This window comes from Mercurialis annua, linkage group LG2 (assembly GCF_937616625.2).
Source record: "Mercurialis annua linkage group LG2, ddMerAnnu1.2, whole genome shotgun sequence".
Classification (NCBI taxonomy): domain Eukaryota; kingdom Viridiplantae; phylum Streptophyta; class Magnoliopsida; order Malpighiales; family Euphorbiaceae; genus Mercurialis; species Mercurialis annua.
In genome coordinates this window covers 49,905,208-49,925,880 of record NC_065571.1, presented here as the reverse complement: position 1 = coordinate 49,925,880, position 20,673 = coordinate 49,905,208, and the positions used below count along the sequence as shown (strand labels likewise).

Here is a 20,673-nt window from a genome sequence, read left to right as displayed (position 1 = left end):
CTGTAAGAAGATACTGTGCATGAACAAACTCTTAAGGTGCATATAGAAACTTGAGTGTCCATTTCATCCGACGTGCCACATCATTTTCATTTGTGATAGAAAATATTTTAACATTGCAGACGCTTTACTAGTTTGTTGTATAAATGACGTGATACTGTTATCGCGTATTATAATTTAGAAATATACACCAAATATGAGATATTACCTGCAATTCATTAATAAATTAAAAAGAAATAAGGAAAGTTGTTTTTAATGAAGAAATAAAGAAAGTAGGGTGGTCCCATCCGAAACTCAAATCCCTGATATTCTCAAAAACACCGGACTTGAAACCCATTAATTAAACCCAATTTAATAAAGCGCGGCAGAATCCGAGCCAAAAAAGTTTCGCTGGATTCTCCTTTTAAAGCGTACACAAAATTACCTGAAAATTTCATTTATTCAAACCAAAATTTCACATCGCAAAAAAATAAAAAAAACTCACTCTTCTTCCAACCAAACAAACACACTCTCTCTCTCTCCCCCTCAAATTAAAAAAAAAAAACCCTAACTTACAGTTCTCATAAATTTCAAAATCTTGCTGTTAAAATTCTTACTCTGCAATCTCCCAAATGATGTGAAAAAGATTGACTGTAGAGAGCGAACGAAATAAAGTTTGTGTGATTTGTCCGAAGGATCTGTTGTTTTATTTTTCTTTTCATTTTTTGAAATTTTGTTTACAGTTTTGAAGTTGATATTAGAACAATGGCGATGACTGATAAAGAGCTGGAGCAGCAGCTATTGGAAGCTGGAAATAAGCTTACGGATCCTCCTCCTTCTGTTGACGACCTTCTTCCTCTTCTCAACGTAAGCCCTAATGTTTTTTCATTCAATTTTTTTTCAAGAAATGGTGTTGTTTTGTTCTTTTTTTCAATTGCGATCTTGCAGTGTTATTGTTTAAGTATTTTTGGAGTTAACTGTTGCTGTATTTGCATTTGTATGTTTATTAATACTGATACAACTGTCTAATGTATATGAGACTAGTAATTGTAAAATTGAGTGGTTTTAATTAATTGCTAGTATTGTAATGGAATGTTTATGCTCAAATCGTTGAATTTAAAAAATTAGCTTTTGGAGATGTGTGCTTTTGTTAGTTTATTTAATTGGGAGAGTCGTTAGAAGGATTTAAAAGCAATTTTGAATGTTTTGTTTTGTTTAGATGTGTTCATATGTCTCATGTAGCATGCATGTGTAGTTCGTTATGTTGTTCGCGCGCATTTTTGAATTTGAGATGTGCGCGGTTTTTTTATTCTTGATGGAGTAGTATATAGGATTCTTTTTATTTATGAACTATCCATATGTGCAAGTAAATGTTAGCAATTAAAGATATTCATTTTATTCAAGTATGGAAACAAACCATAATTGCTGCTGCCGTGTTATGTTCTATTAATAGGAAACTTATTGAAGGAAAACTTTGGAAAATCCAGAAACTGCGGTGCTGGCTTACATTTAGTACCTAGGAACTTCATTCAAGTTTGAATTAAACTGGAGATGAGAATGAGAATGTATAACCTTAAGACGATGAACCTTTAGAATGTTTAGAAAGCAATCTTCACTGTTCTTTCTCGTTTATATATGTTTACATTACTCATGTAGCATGCATGTGTAGTTGGTTATGTTGTTGGCGCGCATTTTGGAATGTGAGATGTGCGGGAATATTTTTAACGGAGTAATATATAAGACGTGTATATAAAAACAACCCATATATGCAAGTAAATGTTTGGTGAGCATGTAAATAAAGTTATTCCTTTAATTTGAGAATGGAAAGAAAGCATGAATGATGCTGCCATGTCATGTTCTATTAATTGGAGACTCTTTGAAGAAAAACTTTGGAATATCCAGAAACTATTGTGCTGGTTTACGTTTAATACCTAGTACTTCATTTAAGTTCAAATTAAACTGAATGAGAAAGAGAACATATAACCCTTAAGATGATGTTCTTCTATCATTATGGTTGGTCTCGCAAGTGATATGAGTCGGTGTAGCATTGTAGTCTTGTATCCGATTTGTCCCCTTTCCTTAAAAGGAGATGGAGATTCTATTTGTGGGACATTTTTGCTTTTATGCTTTCCATATATGGTCCCTTTTTTTACCATATATGTATTTTTATATCATGCAATATGTGTGTGCCTATTTTTTCTTTCCATATAGAGGAAAATTTTCCTTATCTCATTTGCTCTTTCTTATTACTGACAAATTACTCATAGGATATGAACATATTTCAGCATCCATGTCTTTTTAAGCTGTTAAGCTGAGAAAATATTCTGCATTTATTCTGCGAACATTTATCTACTATGTGTACATGAATGTCCTCTTTTTCCTTGATCAACTGTCACAAATCTGATAAAATTCGAGAGCCTTCCTTGCCTATGCATATGTATGTAAATGTACCATACTATTAACGAATAACTGGCTGTAAACCTTTTTTGAATCCTTTGATTTGTTTTTCATGTTTAATACTACGCGGCGATTAATGTGCCTGCACCTTTCATTCTCATGGAGGCTTGAAATATTGCTGTGAACAGAGATCTGATGATGAACTAGGAACTTCTTTTTCTTAAGTGGGAGCACATGGTTGGAATATGGATTACTTAAATTGGCTTATATGCAAAATTTAGTATTTTTACTTGCTATGGTTGAATGCTGTCATATAGTTTATAAACTCTATTCTAGTTTAGCTGTTGATCTAGTTCGTGGGATGTGCATGATTGTGTTTTACATCTGTCTCTTAATGGCTTTATGCATGTTATTTTCTGAAATTTGGTAAACTTTGTCAATTTAATGAAGATTGGATAGTGAATTAGAAATTCCATGTGCTCTTCCACATGGGCTTCATGAGTCAGACTGAGTCGAAAATCTTTTTTTTAGGTGCTTGTTTGTAACTATATGTTTTTTCTGCATGTTGGCATGTTCTTATGTATTTGTTATATTCTATGTTTTAATTTTTTGTGCCAAATTGTAGCAAGTTGAGAATTGTCTATCAAAAGTGGAGCAGTCCCCTACACCATCAATGCAAAGTGCACTTGCCCCATCGCAGAACGCGTTGGTTGCGGATCAGCTTTTTAAACATTCAGATACCGATGTGAAAGTAGCAGTTGCATCTTGTATTAGTGAAATAACCAGGATAACTGCACCCGATGCTCCTTATGATGATGATCAGATGAAGGTACTTGGAAGTTTTTGGTTTTTGACATTAAATCTTTTTCTTTGAGGCTTTCCGCTATTTTAATGCTATTGGTAGTTGTTTTACTATCTTTTCTGTTTCTTTTAAAACTCATTTCATATGCATGCAGGATGTTTTTCAGCTGATTGTATCATCATTTGAAAATCTAGCTGACAAGTCTAGTCGATCTTATGGTAAAAGGACGTCAATTCTGGAGACTGTTGCAAAAGTTAGGTCATGTGTGGTGATGTTGGATCTTGAATGTGAGGCTCTGATAGTTGAGATGTTCCAGCATTTCCTTGATGCTATAAGGTGTGAACTCATATATTTAGTGGAGATATGATTGTTTTACCTTTTACTGTTACAGATGTGATTTATTTGTGATTATCATCGCTTTCTTTTTTCCCCCTAGCTGTCTTCTATGTCTCACATGTATGATCAGCACACCAGGGTTCTGGAGCCTTTGGATGTTTTGGACACATAATATGTATTTTTTGCATTATATGCATTGGATTGTGGGCGAAGTGGAGGAACTGGACTCTGAAGTCTCACATGTATGAGCAGCACACCAGGGTTTTGGAGCCTTCAGTGACAGTTTTTTACGCAATTGAATATTTTGGATACCTATGTATTTTTTTCATTATGTGCATTGAAATGTGGGTGAAGTGAAGGAATTTGGACTCTGAAGTCCATCTTATGGAGTGTGAACTCATTAAAAAATCACTGATTTTTTTTGGAGTCTCGTGGTAATTTTCTGCATTTGGTACCACAATTGCTTTACTTGGGAGGTAGGCACAAGATGCACCACGGAGGCCTGCATTGCTGGCTTACTTGGGCAACAGCATAATATAAGTCATTTTTTTAGATGGTTACTATGACTGTTAATTATTCTGCAGTTTTATTGTGTAAATACTTTTATTCTATTATGTTTACGACTGTTTGGTGCTTGATACTGGCTGCAATATTTTGTGTACTGAGGGTTCTTTTTCATTCTCCAGGGATTATCACCCAGAGAATGTCTTTTCATCTATGGAGACAATTATGACCCTTGTCTTGGAAGAAAGTGAAGAAATCTCCCATGAACTTCTCTTTCCACTTTTAGCTAGCACAAAAAAAGACAATGAGGTCAAAGTCATTTATTTTGTGCGATCATCTTCTTTAGTGTTTTCTAGTATTCTTAAATTTTTTAGTGCTTCCTTTTTTCAGAAAGTTCTACCTGTTGCTCGTAAGTTGGGAGACAAAGTACTTGAAAGTTGTGCTGCCAAGGTTAAACCTTACTTGCAAAATGCTGTGAGATCATTGAATATTACTTTAGATGATTACAGTGACATAGTTGGATCCATATGCCAAGAGACGTCTGGTACTGATGAACAAACCGATCTTGCTGCAAATGAAAATAAAGTAAGGTTTTGATTCTTCTGCAGTAATATTCCTTTGCATTAAATTGGCATGATTTTAGTAATTGATTTAAATTATGGTGTATTTATGTGTCATGCTGTTTGTTTGCTTTTCTCAGATGAGGTTATTGATAGGCTATTGATTTTGACCAATCTTGCGTTGCAGGATTTTTATATCAAGAAACCAAGCATGTAACTAGAATTTCATTTTTCAATAGAATATTGTTCACTGACATTCTTTAGTAGAGCCTACCATGCATCCAATAGCTTTGTTCACTGGTCAATAACTTTCTTGACTCAAATCATATTGTTGCATGCTTTTATATTCCTAGCTTAGTTTTGATAATCTCCTGCAGGCTGAAGAGAGCAAGCCAGCAGGAGCATCATCTAATCACGCTGCCCAGGCAAGGCAGTTTCCCTTACTAAATTCTTTTTGTTATTCTTAAACATCTATCTTCTGACCAATTTGTTGGTTCAGGCTGATATAGAGATAGCTGCAGTAGCAGATGCAGATGCAGATGCTGATGCTGATTCTCCTAAACAAGCTGATACTAAGAATGAAAAATCTCCTAAGTCAGTTGTTAGCAATGGCGTTGCCCAGGTTGTCGAGGATGACTCCTTGGCAGATTCATGTTCCATAAAACAGCAGGATGATGGTAATCATGCCAATCAGCCGAAAAGCGAAGACACATCAAGCAATGCCGAGCCTGATATTTCAGATGTTGAGAAGGTAGTTGATGAGGAAAGCAAGCGAGAACAGGCTTCAAAAAAGAGGGAGAAGGAAGATGATTCAGCAGCGAAGTTGACAAAACCTTCTGAGAGTTCTCATATTGATGGTGGGAATGAAGCTAAACAATTACTGGATGTTGAAACTCCCAGCAAAGATGTTCCTAGCTCACCTCATGGGGAACCTTCAATTGACACAGCTGCTTCGTCGGATAATAAGAAAGAGGCTGATGGTGGCCGGCCTTCTTCTCCCAAGGCCCAAGAGGGTGAGTCAAAGCCAGTTTCTTCTCCATCCCAAAGTGGCAACCTTCCTGATATAAGTCTTCCCAAAAAGGGTGGACGATCAAAGAGGAAAGGTAGTAAGATCAAAGAAATTAAATCATCTACTGGCGATGTTCCCAAAAAGGAATCTGAAGTGCCAACTGACTCCGAAACAAAACCATACAAAAAATCTGCTGGAAAGGCATCTGGCAAGAAATCCAATGAGGAAAAGGTTTCAATAGAGACAGATGCGTTGAAAAATGAAAGTGATGCTACAAATGAATCAAAGGAAAAATCATTGAAGCAGTTATCCAAAAAGGCTGTTTCAAGTAGAAAGAAGGGTGGTGGATCCTCACCAATAGAGACAGATGTTTTGAAACATGACAGTGATGCTACAAATGAATCAGAGGGAAAACTATTGAAGCTGTCATCTAAAAAGGCTGAGCCAAGCAGAAAGAAGGGTGGTGAATCCTCACCAATAGAGACAGATGCATTGAAAAATGACAGTGATGCCACAGATGACTCAGATGAAAAACCATTGAAGCAGTCATCTAAAAGGGTGGACTCAAGCAAAAAGAAGGGTGGTGGATCCTCACCAATAGAGACAGATTCATTGAAAAATGACAGTGATGCTACAGACGACTCAGATGAAAAACCATTGAAGCTGTCATCTAGAAAGGCGGATGCAAGCAGAAAGAATGGTGGTGGATCCTCATCAAAAGTGTCCGAGTTTAAGAAACAGCGAAGTCGTGGAAAATCTATGTCAGGAAAGAATATTGTGAAGAGCACAACTAAAGTTGATGATAAGGTATGTATTTTTTCCTCACTTGGTCTTCGTTTGTGACTTACAGTTTGGTGAGTGTTGTTGCATGTAAAGTTTGTTTGCTGATTCCATCAGTAAGAAATTGGTGATTAATGTTATCATAATTTCTCGGTGAAAAGATACCTTCACCAAAATCAGCTGCAAAATCAGCTCAAGACGCGCATCAATTGGAAGAGACTCCCAAGAACAACATCAAGAGGAAGCATACTTCAGGCAGTGAGAAGGTTTGCTTTTTATAAAATCCGAACTGGTGCAGTCATTTATATCTCTTACAATCATGTATTTGATTTTTGTGGGTCATATCATAAGCAGCAGTTTGGCATTCTCTCTCTCTAGAAAATTCCATCCCTCCTGCGAAGCCTGAGAGTTTTCTGTGCAGTTAGAGCATCTTTTCAATTTATATCTCCGCCCTACAGGAAAATGAATAAATATTGCACCATTGTAAATAAATCTATTGTTTAGCGTATAAACTTAGACATGCATCATTGATTTGTATGTTATTTGAGGATTTTTTTGGTCTTTCGGAGGAGGCAGTTTGCAGTGTCTATTAGCATGAAGTCAAATTATGTACGTGTGGTCATTTTGGGGTTGCTCTTTTATAATCTAATTTATGCAACTGTCTTTTCCATTGGTCATTGGAGTTAACATATGAATACTAGTGGATTAAATACGAATATCATTATGTTTTTCTAATAATATTTTACCCTTTGTTTCTAAAATATATTTTAAATGTAGTCCTTCAAGAAAACATCTTTGCAATCCCCACTTCTTTATTTGTTTTAAAGGTCCTTTTTTTTTGTGAATTTCTCACTTTAGCTACTGATTTGCCAGGCATCTGCGGTGAAAGACGATGATGCTAAGCTTGTTGGTTCAAGAATCAAAGTTTGGTGGCCAAAAGATCGCACGTAAGTTCTCTTTTTCTGGTATTTTCTTCCCCAGCAGTTTTAGAGCTGATGTTCATGCTCCTATATAGAATAATTTATATAAATGCGTAGTGATAATATGGATGAATGTGCGAGTGAATTTTACTATTCACTTGGATCTTTAGTCTCCTTTACCTTGGGGGATCTCTTTGATGTTCAATTCTCTGGTAAATGAAGTGTTAGCAGTGAACTTCGGTTTATTTGGATGGTATCAAAGAAGGTTGTCAAAAGCGCCTGTTTTGCGTTTTCCGCCTAGAGCGATATGCGCCTAACGCTTTTAACTACCTTGGTATCAAAATAATTTGTAAAGACGTACTTAGACATCAAAGTAATGCACCTCCGTGGATATAATAAGCTTTGTTTCTTGTGTCAAATGAATTTCTAGTTGTAGTCAGGTCTGTATCTATGATGAGTTGGCACTTTAAGTTCTATAATCTGGTCATTATGACGTACCGATTTATTTTTTTCCTTTTCCTCAACGGTCAATTGTGGACTAAAGATGAGGATTATAGTTACTGCTCCTCCCTATCATGGTTATTTTTAAACCCAAAGTCCACTAATTCTCTTATGTTATAAATGCAGATTCTATAAAGGTTACATTGGTAATTATGATCCTGCTAAAAAGAGGCATGAGGTGAAGTTTGATTCTGATTATGTTTTGAATTAGGTTTCTTTTTTTAATTCAGATTATATTCTATTATATTTATTTCGTATGCTTATTTGCCATGCGTACACTCATGACATACTCAGTAAAAAAATCTCTATATGCAAGTGATACAAAATGTCTATTTATATGTATACTGACTATTTTCATGCATGTAGGTTTGCTATGATGATGGAGAAAAAGAAGTATTAAATCTCAAAAGACAAAAGTGGGAACTTACGTCAGATGAGGTGGGTGGCTACCTGACTCGTATATTCTCGGATTTTCTAGTGTTTGAGCTGACATTTATTGTTGATAGGAGGAAGAAGAAGAAGTAGAAGAAGCTGATCCCCAAAGTCCAGAGATTCATTCTGATAGGTATGTCTATATTGTCTAATGCCCTGATAGGGGTAAACAAAATTTTGAACAGACCAGTTTAACTGACTGAATCAATGACTTCCAGTCATTTTGGTAATAAATTTGGATTCGGTTGGTTCTGTTTTCAGATTTAGATTTCAGTTTTTTAGTTATGGATTCAGTTTGAGATTTAGTATATCCAGATTAACCAAACCAACCAACTTATTCAGTCGGTTCGGGTTTGGTTAATGTTGCTTATTCAGTCAGGTTGGCTACAATGGTTCGCTTGATAGGTTTCTTTGGTTTTGGGTTTTTGGTTCTGTTAAAACCGAACCGAATGCTCATCCATATGCCCTGGTTTCAAAGTACAGTTAATGAAATTACTTGACTAATGATTTTGACTAGGCCTCTGAAAAAGAAAGCTAAAACCAATACTGATCAGTCTTCTAAGCAAGTAAAACTGGATGCTTCTCCTTTGAGGTAAGTTTGTTATTAATTACCTTTTGGTTCTGGCTTATTGTGCCTCGACTTCTGATAATTTGTGCTGGATTGGTAGGGTTGGAGGCGGCTCCTCGAGCAAATCCAGAAGCGCAGCAACAAAATCTGGAAAGAAATCAAAGGAGGCCACTAAAACAGACAGCAAATCTGTGGATGGCTCAAAAGCGATTGAAACAGCTAATGATGATGACAGTGCTGGAAAAACTAAAGATAATTCTAATAAAGGTGGAACTAAGTCTGCCAATCTGAGTTCAAAAGCATCCAGCAAATCAAAACCTGATGATGTCAGTACATCTAAACCCGGAAAGTCGAAAGAGGACGGGTCCAAAACACCCACAACAGCCTCAAAGTTGAAGCAAGAAGCAGTGAAGACTGGTAAATCCAAACAAGACACCCCAAAGACTCCCATTGCAAAGGGTAAATCTCCAAAGAGTGTTAATGGTACTGGGAAGTTGAAATCCGACTCATCCAAGGTTAAAGAAACTGAAGAGGATGATAACTCAACAGATTCAGAGGAACTGCAAGAAACTAGGAAGGGGGGCAAGTCTTCGGGCTCAACCAAAAGAAGCAGAAGTGATACGAAGAGTGGAAAAAAGCGACAAAAAGTTTAAAGCTAAATGGCCTTGATTGCATCAAAGCCGTTGTCTAGTCCCGATTGTGTTTAGGATTCTTGCAGCTTTTTTTGATGTCCAAGCACCACAGTACGCCATTGTTAGGGTTAGCTATGTCCCAGGCAGTGGCCGCTTGGTTATATCAGAAACAGTTAAAAAGTAGTTGATAGGGGTGGTTAGAGTTAGATTTGTTTCTAATTATTGTTTTTAGATGGAATTTATGTTATGTGGGAGTGGCAGTAGAATACATTGGGTTGGCTAGCTTTGTTAAATACATGTTTCTTTAGGCTCTAGGTATTTTGTCCTAATTAGCCTTCAAATCTCTCTACTGCTTTTGTTTATGCTCTTCCAAAATTTCAGGGGATGTCTATAATTACCTGTGAGATGGATCATCCGAGACTCCGAGTTAAAATACTGGGCTTTGCTCAAGCATCCAATAAAATTAGAGGAAATTAGGCCCAGCACTGTTACAGCCCAACTTAATTTGAGATTTACTGTTTCTAAAACCCGTAATGAATAATACGTTTAAAATTTGGGAACAAAATTCTTCATTGCAATATTACTGTTTCAATTAATCAAGTCCAAAGCTTTTATCAGTTGCAACGTTTCTTTCTTTATTCCGATCTCCGTCTTCCTCAAGTAGTACTCTTTTCTCCGATTTTTCTCTGAATTTCAAGGTTGCGGCTACAACATCAATGGGTTGCCGATCCATGGGTATATTGTCGATGGCGGCGGCGGCGGGTTGTCGTGTCGCGGCTACAACGGCGATGGGTTGCCGAAATTGGTATTGTTTTCTTCTTTATTTTCGAACCCTTTGTGAAAAAAAAGATTAGATTTTTAGGGTTCTTTTAGTAGATTCATATCTATAATGTTCTTTTTTCGTATAATTTAGAAGAACTGGTCTTTACTTTATTTTGTTCTGAAAAGAGCCTTTCATTTGATATTTTGTTATTATGGATTTCTTAAAGCTTATTTAAATTCTGACAAAGTTTTGTGCATATAATGTTAAGTTCATCATCTTTTGCCGTTTTGTGCATACAATGTTAAGTTCATCATCTTTTGCCAAGTTAATTTGTAGACAGATGCGAAAATTCTCTTTTTAGAGGTTGTAGTGTCATAAAGATGGTTTTCTAGATGTTTGCCTTTTTCACATTCTTGTTCTTTAAGATCATTAGTAAAGCTTTTGTTATTATTACATGTTTGACACATGTGTTCGTACTGTGCAATTTTAGGATAAGTAAAGCAAAACATTGTAGGAAATTGAAGGAACATTATAACAGTTCTTAGAAATATTGATAATTGGGTGAATGATCATGTTGTTGTAAGGAAAGTAAAACAATCACGATAGAATAATATTTGATTTTGTATATAGAATCAGATTATATAGAATGAATTTTTTTAAACTATTATTCCAATTTGCAGAAACCAATCAAAGATGATTCGAACCAATGGAGTCTAGCAGCGGATATGAGATCCAAAGAATGATGATTGTATCCCAAAGAATTTCCTTTTTGAGTTGATGTGTTGATTCCAAGTATCTTAAAGAATGATACTGCTCACGCTTTGTAGAAGATGAAGATCGAAGAAATTATTGAAGATGATAATGAGATGGTCAATTGATTTTTGTGAATTGAACAAGAGTGGTCTATGCATTTGAAGTGTCCACTATATTTTCTTGTCTTTTGGTATAATTTTTGTTGTAACCAATGTCTATGTAGTTGAAGTGTCGATGTAACTTTGTACTTATTCTAATAAAAATGACCTTAAAATTATGAAGAATCATACTGATTTGTTAGATGGATCCTCAAGCTTAATATTACAAAAGTTGTAATAATTTGTGTTTTTAAGGATACCCAATTAAAATTATTATATGTTAGAATATTGATTTACTATTGATTGACTATCGGTTGACTGACGGTTTACTATCTGTTGACTACCAGTTTACTATTGTTCACTACCGGTTACTATTGGTTGACTACTGATTTATTTACTTTAACTAACCAAACTACAAGAATCACAACTATAATTAAAAATAGGACAAATGATGTGTTTTCTCCGGGAAGCATCATGAAAATTATTATGATTTCTCCATTAATATGTCTAAACACTCTTTCTAATCTTAATTTTTTTTTATTTTCGATTTATAAATTTTAGGAGTCTGCTTTACTTTTTAGTAAATTAATTTAACTTTTAGTAATCTGATAGTAAACGGTTAATAAATTAACTATATTTTTTATTTAATAAATTAACTTTTATTTTTAGTAAACTATGGTAAACCTGTTAGTAAACGGATAGTAAATTAATTTATCCTTTAGTAAACGGTTAATAAATTAACTATACGGTTAAAATATAAACTAATAGTAAATTAATTTTAAATAAACTGTTAGTAAACAGTTAGTAAATTGAAGTAAATTTTTTGTTAGTAAACCGATAGGAGTTTTACCGTATTTTTATAAATAAAAACCATTAGTAAATTGTTAGTAAACCGTTAGTAAACATTTTGTTGGTAAACTGTTAGTAACCCGATAGTAAACTTAATGTATTTTTAAAAATAAAAAACCGTATTTTTCAACTCAAAAAGTGTAATTTCGCAACTTTTAAAAGTCAAACCGTAAACATCAACTCAGACTGGTCAAACTGTATTTTTCAAAATATTTATACATAGTATGGGTATTTATGATTTTTTCTCATAAAATTAAGACCCACGTCAACCTTAGTCCTTAGATTCTACAGCCTTGAGTTACAAGCAAATGGTTTGGTCCAAGTTGGTGATCTTTAATTAATAGCAAATTACTACGAAATTTTCAAATTTGTCACAATTCACATTTTATTTATTTTTATTTGAAAATCAAAAAATATGGTTACTCAGTTTTATTTTCATCAACAGTCTCTTTGCCCATATTTGGTGTTAGTACGAAGTCAAAGGATTTAAGCATAAATTAATTTTTAAACATGCAGAACAAAATTGTTGGCAGAAACAAACGTGAAGGACTAAGACATTGAGAAAAACAAAAATGGAAGACCAAATATTTTTGTTGACTCGGCTGACTAACACCAAAAATTAACGGAAGGATAAAATTGTTGGCAGAAATAAAAATAAGGGACCATGTCGCTTGATTTTCAAACACGATAGACTAAAATGTAAATTATATTCCCTCCGTCCCAATAGAGTTGTCCACTTTACCTTTATCACACAGTTTAAGAAAAGCAATTATTGTTCATAGGTTTTATAAAATTTTCCTTACTTTTTTTTTCATACCCCTATTTAATATAGGGTCCACTTTCAATTTACTTATCAGTGGATTTTAAATAGGGGTAATATAGAAAAATTGAATGTAAAAGTTAGTTACTTTTTGAAAGTGGACAAGTATTTTGGGACAATTTTTTTTCTCAAAGTGGACAACTCTATTGGGACGGAGGGAGTAATAAATGTCGCCCCATAATATTTTGCTCTTTAATTATCGTAGTCTTCAAAAGGAAATTTGCTTTCAAGAAAATATAAATTAAAAAAGTAAGCTTCTAACTAGGGGTGTAAACGAACCGAGCTACTCGTGACAATTTAGTGTTCAACTCGATAAGTGCTCAGTTCGTGTTCGTTCACATTCTAAACAAACTGAGTTCAAATTTGATTTTATGTTTGTTAATTTAAACGAGTCGAACATGAACGTAATGGTGTTCGGTTCGTTTAGGTTCACGGACAGCTCGATTAGTGGTTCGTGAACGAGCTCGAATAAGTGTTCGTGAACGGGCTCGAATAAGAGTTTGTGAATAAATTCGTTTAGATTTTCGTGAAGTGACTCGTATTTAAATTAATTAATATAAATATCTTATATAATTCTAAAATTACATAGATTTTACAAAACTAGATGTATTTTTGTGCTCGAGTATTTTATATGTATTAGCTGTTAAATGAACGGGTTTGCGAACGGCCTCCCAGACGAATTCGCGAACAAGCCCGTTTGATACTTATCGAGCTTGTTTGTGAGCTTGTTCGTTTAGCAGCTAAAGAACGAATACAAGCTGAACACGAGCCGAACGTAAAAACTATAAAATCTAAACGAACTAAACATGGACACCCCCATTCAAAGTTCGAACGAACATGAACACCTTGTTATCTAAACAAGTTGAACATGAACACTACAAAACTCGGCTCGGCTGGGTTCTTTTACACCCCTAATTCGAACCATTCGTACATGAAATTTTGTGTTTAAAGAGCGACTTTAATTAAACCCACGACACACTCATAAATGTTACCACAAAGACCAGAATATATTATTCGTGTATACATGATTCGATATCTATTAATGTTATTTCTTTTTTTTTATTATGCTCGTCTTTTATTTCTCTTTTAAATAGGAAAAAGGGGCATATATGCATCTAACGTTTGAAGTCATGAGTAAATATGCCTTTAAAGTTTAAAAAGGACAAATAAACCCCTAACAACTTTACAAGGTGCCGATAAGCCCTTCTTCTAAACGACGTTTAACTATGTGCACAGTGCGTAAATCTGCTGACATTGCAACCGTGAGTCCTACATGACATTTATAAATACAAATTTGGTTGAATCAACTTACATGGTTCAAAAATTACAAAATTTGGTTTATTTGTCAAGAAAAGTCATAAATTTCAATTTCAATATTGTTGATCAAAATGAGGGGCGAATTAATCCTTTTGCATTATTGAAGCGTATAAAACTCTATAAGAGTGAGAATAGCTAGTTGTAATCACTCTCTGCCGAAGTTATAAAGATGATAAGCAGAGAAGATAAGGACATGCTTGAATTCCTCCACATCTATACTATATATAAAAGCACGGATGGGGGGAGGGGACAGACAAATTTACTGAGTAATTCTTTTCAGTTTAGTACTAAATAAAGGTTTTATAGTCATTAACTAATTAGTTATTTAATTAATCACTATTGTAATTAAAGTCCTAATTATAATAGGTAGCTAAGTTATCTCCAATTTAGTTTTTAATATGTAAAAAATAACTAAATTGTCTCCAAATTAGTAGGAATACTTATCTTTTAGTTTGATTGAACTACAAAATTAAAATACTGTATTTGGTCAATATATTATTATTTAAATTTCTATCTTATTATTTTTAAAGATATTATTAATAAATTAAGTTAATTATTTAATTATGGTTATTATAAAATCAAAAGAAGAATAAATTCAGTATGAAAAAAATTTAATAACCGAATATATTATATTTACTATAAATTTTTTTAACTAATTTAATATTAATTATAAATAAAAAATTGATATAATTATAATAAATTTACTAATACGTTCATTGACGAGTTACGTTACGAGCCACGTGCATAGCACGTAATGCGAAACTAGTAGAAATAAACGCATAGATATTTCGAAAATTACAAGTTATTGAAGATGATCAATTTTTCTAACCCTACAGGTTTCAGATCTTTAGCTGAAATTTTCTCGCTCAATTCAGGTTCTTGGAAGATTATGGATTCTCAGAGTGTACCATATTGTAGGATTTATTTCTTCCAGGTAGCCAGACTATTATTAATGGAACTATTCATTGGAATATTCTTTGAAAAGATTAATCTAATGTGTTATTAGAGTTCAACGTGAGAGACGAGCCTTTTCGAAAAATTGTTATATCAGAAGAATTGATTTTCCCGTCAATTGATCCTTCGGCATTAAATGTTTTGGCATATAACGATTCAACAATTAGTATCTTTGGCGTAGTCATGCGTTTAATCATTCATGGATAATGAAAGATTATGGTGTGTCAAGTTCGTGGATAAGGATTTTGATTATCGGAAAAGTCGGGAAATGCTTAAATCCGTGTTCACCCATTGGAGTGTCTATGCCGATAGGATGTGACGGATATGAATTGTTCTATAGTAAAGATCCTAAAGAAGAGATAGTTGGGATCGACTTAGTAAATGTGCAAGTTAGGTACCATGATTTTCTATCAGGAAAAACGGGAAAATTATTCAATGCAATCGTTGCGTCATGTTATTCGTGCAATAAACTAATTGTGCGCTATGTGAAATTTTTAATGATTAAAAAATTAAGTAATATTAAAAAAATTCTATCGTAAATGCTCAATGGTTTAAATATGACATGTACAACCAGTGTATCGATAAATTTTCGAAAAATATATTACTTTTATTACTGCTTATGTAGAAAGTTAAGTGTTGCTCAATAGATGAATTGATTTTTAAAATTATTTCAATTTCACTTATTATTCTTAAAATATTTTTAAGAGTCATAGAAATCCGTTGAATAATCAATGATGTTGCGGACCAAGAGCACATTAACTGAAGAAAAATTATTGCACACAACCGTAGCGCCATGTCATTCGTGCAACAAACCAATTGTGCGTTAGCTATGTGGAAAATTGAATGATAAAAAAAATAAGTATTAATTAAAAGATTCCCTATCGCAAATGCTCATTGGCTTGATGTAAAAATGACGTGGCGCAACGGTTGCATGGGATAAACACTCTTAACTGAAAACATTCAACAAACAAAGTATTGACATGAGTTTTAAGGTTTGACCATATGTTTAATTAATTAGAGTGTTTATCCCATCCAATAATTGAGAGATGTCATATTTCCATCAATGCAATGAGCATTTACGATAGAATTTTTTTTAATTATTATTTATTTTTTAATCACTAAAATTTCACATGGCTAATGCACATCTGATTTTTTATACGAGTGATCTAACATAACAATTGTATTAAATAATTTTTCAATTAATTAATATAATGGTAGCACCAAATCAAACGCTGCCTTTTTTTTACTCCAAGCATGAAACAAGAATTTAAAGCATTAAACGCGAGTATCAAAAGTCAAAGCATGAAACAAGAATTCAGGTGAAAAAGTTCCCACATACTAAAATCAGGCATAAAATTTAATGTTCCAACTAAATTTTGAGCAACATCGTTAGTTGATCGTGACTAAAACTATAATAAATACTCTCTTTTTTTAGTTGTCGTTTTAAATAAATACTTTTATCTATCGATAGTTGTTTTTATGTAACTTTACAATTATATTTTAAATTTAACCTTCTCATTAAATCACTTCAATTGAGGTAGAATCGACAATTAAATAAAAACGGAAGAAGTAATTAAATAAATTAGCTAAAAAAGTTTTGCAATCTGGGATAACAAAACTGAAATATTAATATCATCAAATTTATTTTTCATAGCTTTAACAACTACGGCGCATCAAGCTTGACTTTAAATTACAAATTCGATGCACCATATTCATCATTTCAATAGCTTTAGCTTCCTTGTCTCTTGAAAATTTTATAGACCCAAATTGCTAAACAATTAAAAATGGCATTACCATCATGAACACCCACCAATTTCAAAGCCTCTTTAGCAGTTAATAATGCGAGTGGAAAATATGTGAATTATGCAAATTAAACCCTATTAACTGTTAATTCTCGTTTTAGTTGTAAATTAGGTAACTAAATCACATGTAGCGGAATCTATCGCGGTATTTTATGCTTATGGACAGCGGCAAAATTAGAAATTTTGTTTAGGGTGAGATTTTTTTTGGTTGAATTATAAATGGTTTGGTTATCGTAAATCTAATGGCACGTTGTTTGTTTTTTTAGGTTTTTTAGAATAAAATAGACATTTTTTTTTCATAAAATTTTTTTTTAATAATAACGAAAATTACTTGAACGATGTTAGATTCCATCTTAAAACCAATTGGTATTAAATGGAGGTGCCCATCTAATATATAAACACATGTCCATTCACACACACAACCAATGTGGGATTTTCCCACTTTAACATGTTAGATTCCATCTTAAAACCAATTGGTTTTAAGATGGAATCTAACATGGTATCAGAGCCTTATCCATTCACACAATTTGAGTTTGGCCGGACCCATGTGAGATTTACGTGAGGGGGGACTTTGTTGCTCGGCCCGTACACGCTACACGTGAGGGGGAGTGTTAAAGTGGGAAAATCCCACATTGGTTGTATGTGTGAATGGACATGTGTCTAAACTACTCATCAAGAGTCATCTAAATATATAGGCTAAATAGATTTAATAATTAAATTTAGACTTCTTGAACGTTTTAAGGGAGCCCAGACTCTGAACGTTTCAACATAGGATTTTCAAAATCCTCGGTGGTCCTGCCCTGCAGGATCCACCGTATAATCAGCCTCTCCACCTGAATTGTCCCCGATTTGAGATAATGCGTGTGGCTCAGTTTCAGTAAGGATTCTATCGACATTAGTTATATCTTTAAATGGTACCATTTTAATGGCAGTATTTAACTGGATCTTTTTTTTTGTATTGGGCTTTCTAACTCCTTTATCTTTAATTTTAAGCCCAGACAAATTTTCTTTCTCCAATTTAAATTTTTCTTTTGAGCGAGCAATTAATTCCCTCCCTTTTAGGTCGGTATTATTGTCCACCTCAATTTCAATCAAATTTAAAATTTTCAGATTTTCCACAATCTCCCCTGATTTCCTTCCTTGATTACTTTCCTTTCTAACTATTACCCGAATTTCCTGAGTTGATGAGGATTCGATTATATTCTTCCTATTTATTACGCTATTACCATCTCCATTGATTCCTTCTTCTTCAAGCTTTGTCAATGGCGGTTTTTGCACAAACCTGTTAACTTTATCCTTTTCAGAGTTTACTCTTGGTCTCTTCCCACGACCATTAAACCCTTGATTAGAGTCTGCCCTGATCAGTTCATTGTACTTAAGAACCCATCGTTCCTTTATCGTGTTTCAAAGGTGCTGTGATTCTAATTTTGACACAGACTCTTATATATTTCTCTAAGCAGCCCCTAGATGCTCCATGGTCCACATCTTTAACTATACCGATCTTAGCTCCTAACGACAGCCCTGCTTTTTTGTTCAAGCACATTAGAGGAAAGTTATGGAGCTGTACCAAAAGGACACAAAATCAAACTTCATTTCAGAATAATTTCCCAGCCCAGTAGGAATCTCCAGAGCACTCAAAATTTCTTGGTACTTCCATGGATCTCCATTCATCACTCTCATTTTGTCTTTTCAGTATCAAAATGGAAAACAAACATATTTTTCCCCAATAAATCCACAATCAAAGGTTTTTTTGTTTCTCAGAGATAATTCACAGTAGAGATAACACCTTCTTTATTAACTTTTTTCATAAACAGGATCTTTCCAATTAAGAAATTCGCAACTTTTTTCTCTTCAACATTCCTTGCTTTCTCATTTAAATTGCATACAATGACATCCTCCTCCTCATCAGATAATGATAAAGATTGACACAGAGATGTTATCTCCATAATAACGGAAGAATACTGGGAAAACTTAAGCACAAGGACTTAAGAAAAAACTATTCTGCAGAGCAAAACCTAAGCAGAAAAAACTATTATTCAATTTTCGTATTTCTATACAATGACACTTTTTTTAACTTTTTTTTTAAAATTATTTTATTGACACCATCACATTTTATATAATTTACAGTTTAGTCTTTCTTATTTGAAAATCAAATGATATGACCCCTCATTTTTGATTCTGTCAACGATTAAGTCCTTCTATCCATTTTTGGTGTTAGTCAACTAAGTCAACGAAATAATATGGTCCCCCATTTATATTTTTCTCAACGATTTGGTCTCATTTTTGTTTTTACCAACAATTTCATCCCTCATATTTGAAAATTAATTTACTCATAAGTCCTTTAACTTCGTTGAGTAATAACAAAAATGGATAGAGGGACTAAACTGTTGACGGAAATAAAAGTGAAAAGTCATATCGTTTAATTTTCAAACAGGAGAGATTAAAGTGTAAATTATGTTAAATGTGAGTGATCTTATAATAATTTATTTTTATTTATTTTTAAAATAATTATTTGATGTTTATCAGTTTTTGATATCTCGAAGATGGGACCCCGCCCCACCTTGGTTATGGATTGACATTACACCCGCCACACATTTCTAAAAGTAGCAAAAATGTTTGACTACAATGCATATGGACCCAAACACCAGAATATACTTTTCTTTCTTTTCATGATTGGATATCTACAATTGCTAGCTTCTCCTTTTAAACACTGTTTTTATTCCTCATAAAATTATAAATCTAATAAAACTATAGTTGACTCATAAAGTTAATAAATGTAATTTCTATTATATAAAAGTTATTTCTAAATTTATATAATTTGTAATAAATAATATATAATAAAATAAGAAAAATTTAATATTATAAAAAAATTAAAGTATAAAATTTATAAAATAATCAACAAAACTATAAAAAATAACAATTTCTTATATCAACATCTATTTGAAATTTTATAAGTTAATAGCTAGCTATTTATTAAATATATAATTTATCAAATATTCAAAATACTCGCTCCGTCCTATAAAAATAAATAAAATTTAATTTGCATATAGATTAACAAATAGCGGTTGAATTAAGTATTATTTATTAACTCTTATATTCTTAATTAAATATTCTAAATTTTAATTCTAAATTTTAAAAACACCTTAAAATTGAAGATAAAGATTAAATAACTAAGTGTATTAATAATTTTTATATCAAATAAAGTGATAATAAATATAACATTAATACCTTTTTGACTATTCAAATAAAAATAATAAATTTATTTATATTTTAAATATCCAAAATAAAAAATTATAATTTGTTATGGAACGAAGAAAGCGGTTGTTTGCAGCATGATTTTTTGTAATAAAACAGAAAATTATTAGGCTAAACTAAAAGCAATTACAACGGTAAATGAAAGGTATGTGTTAAGATCATTTTATGATGCAACGTGGTTTTGTCTAAGAAATTAAAGGTGAAATGCAACTTTCCTTTAAGGGAGAAGAAACGTATACGTTTCTATGTACTTGAGAAGATAGCGGACTTAGAGCATCTCCAAGGTTACTCTTTATTTTAAAGAGTATCTTTCTTAATATAAAGAGCATCTTTAATATAGAGAGTTAAAAAATAAATTTGAATCCAATGGACTCTTTAAACTCTAATCCTTTATTTTGATATTTTCCATTAGGCAAAAAAGACCTACTAATTTTATCTTAGTATTGCATGTTCTCGTTATCAATATGAACAGCAAAAGGATCCTCTTTTCTTATTGATATATGTACATTTGAGGAGTATTTTATAACGAAAACTGGTCAATTGTTTATAGAGGAGCACATCAAATTGAAAGGAATACGAGACAAAATCAATGAGAGTAGCTAAAGATTATGTTCAGTTCAAACAAAAATGAATGGTCCAAAGGCT

At 33.0% G+C, this 20,673-nt stretch overlaps 1 protein-coding gene across 2 annotated transcripts; it reads left to right on the top strand.

The window, feature by feature from the left end:
• The first annotated feature begins 427 nt into the window (after positions 1-427).
• On the top strand, positions 428-9,746 carry LOC126666779 (sister chromatid cohesion protein PDS5 homolog C). 2 transcript variants are annotated; one of them, XM_050359641.2, is made up of 14 exons: positions 428-843; positions 2,999-3,202; positions 3,330-3,511; positions 4,198-4,324; positions 4,406-4,600; positions 4,953-5,000; positions 5,075-6,391; positions 6,526-6,630; positions 7,238-7,311; positions 7,912-7,963; positions 8,152-8,223; positions 8,292-8,350; positions 8,735-8,809; positions 8,886-9,746. In XM_050359641.2, exons 1-14 carry the CDS (start codon positions 742-744, stop codon positions 9,436-9,438), a joined length of 3,165 nt encoding a protein of 1,054 aa, XP_050215598.1. In that variant the 5' UTR covers positions 428-741; the 3' UTR covers positions 9,439-9,746. The 2 variants fall into 2 exon arrangements, with proteins under 2 accessions (XP_050215598.1, XP_050215600.1); XM_050359643.2 differs by having other exon boundaries at positions 8,152-8,227; positions 8,299-8,350.
• The last annotated feature ends 10,927 nt before the right edge of the window (positions 9,747-20,673 follow it).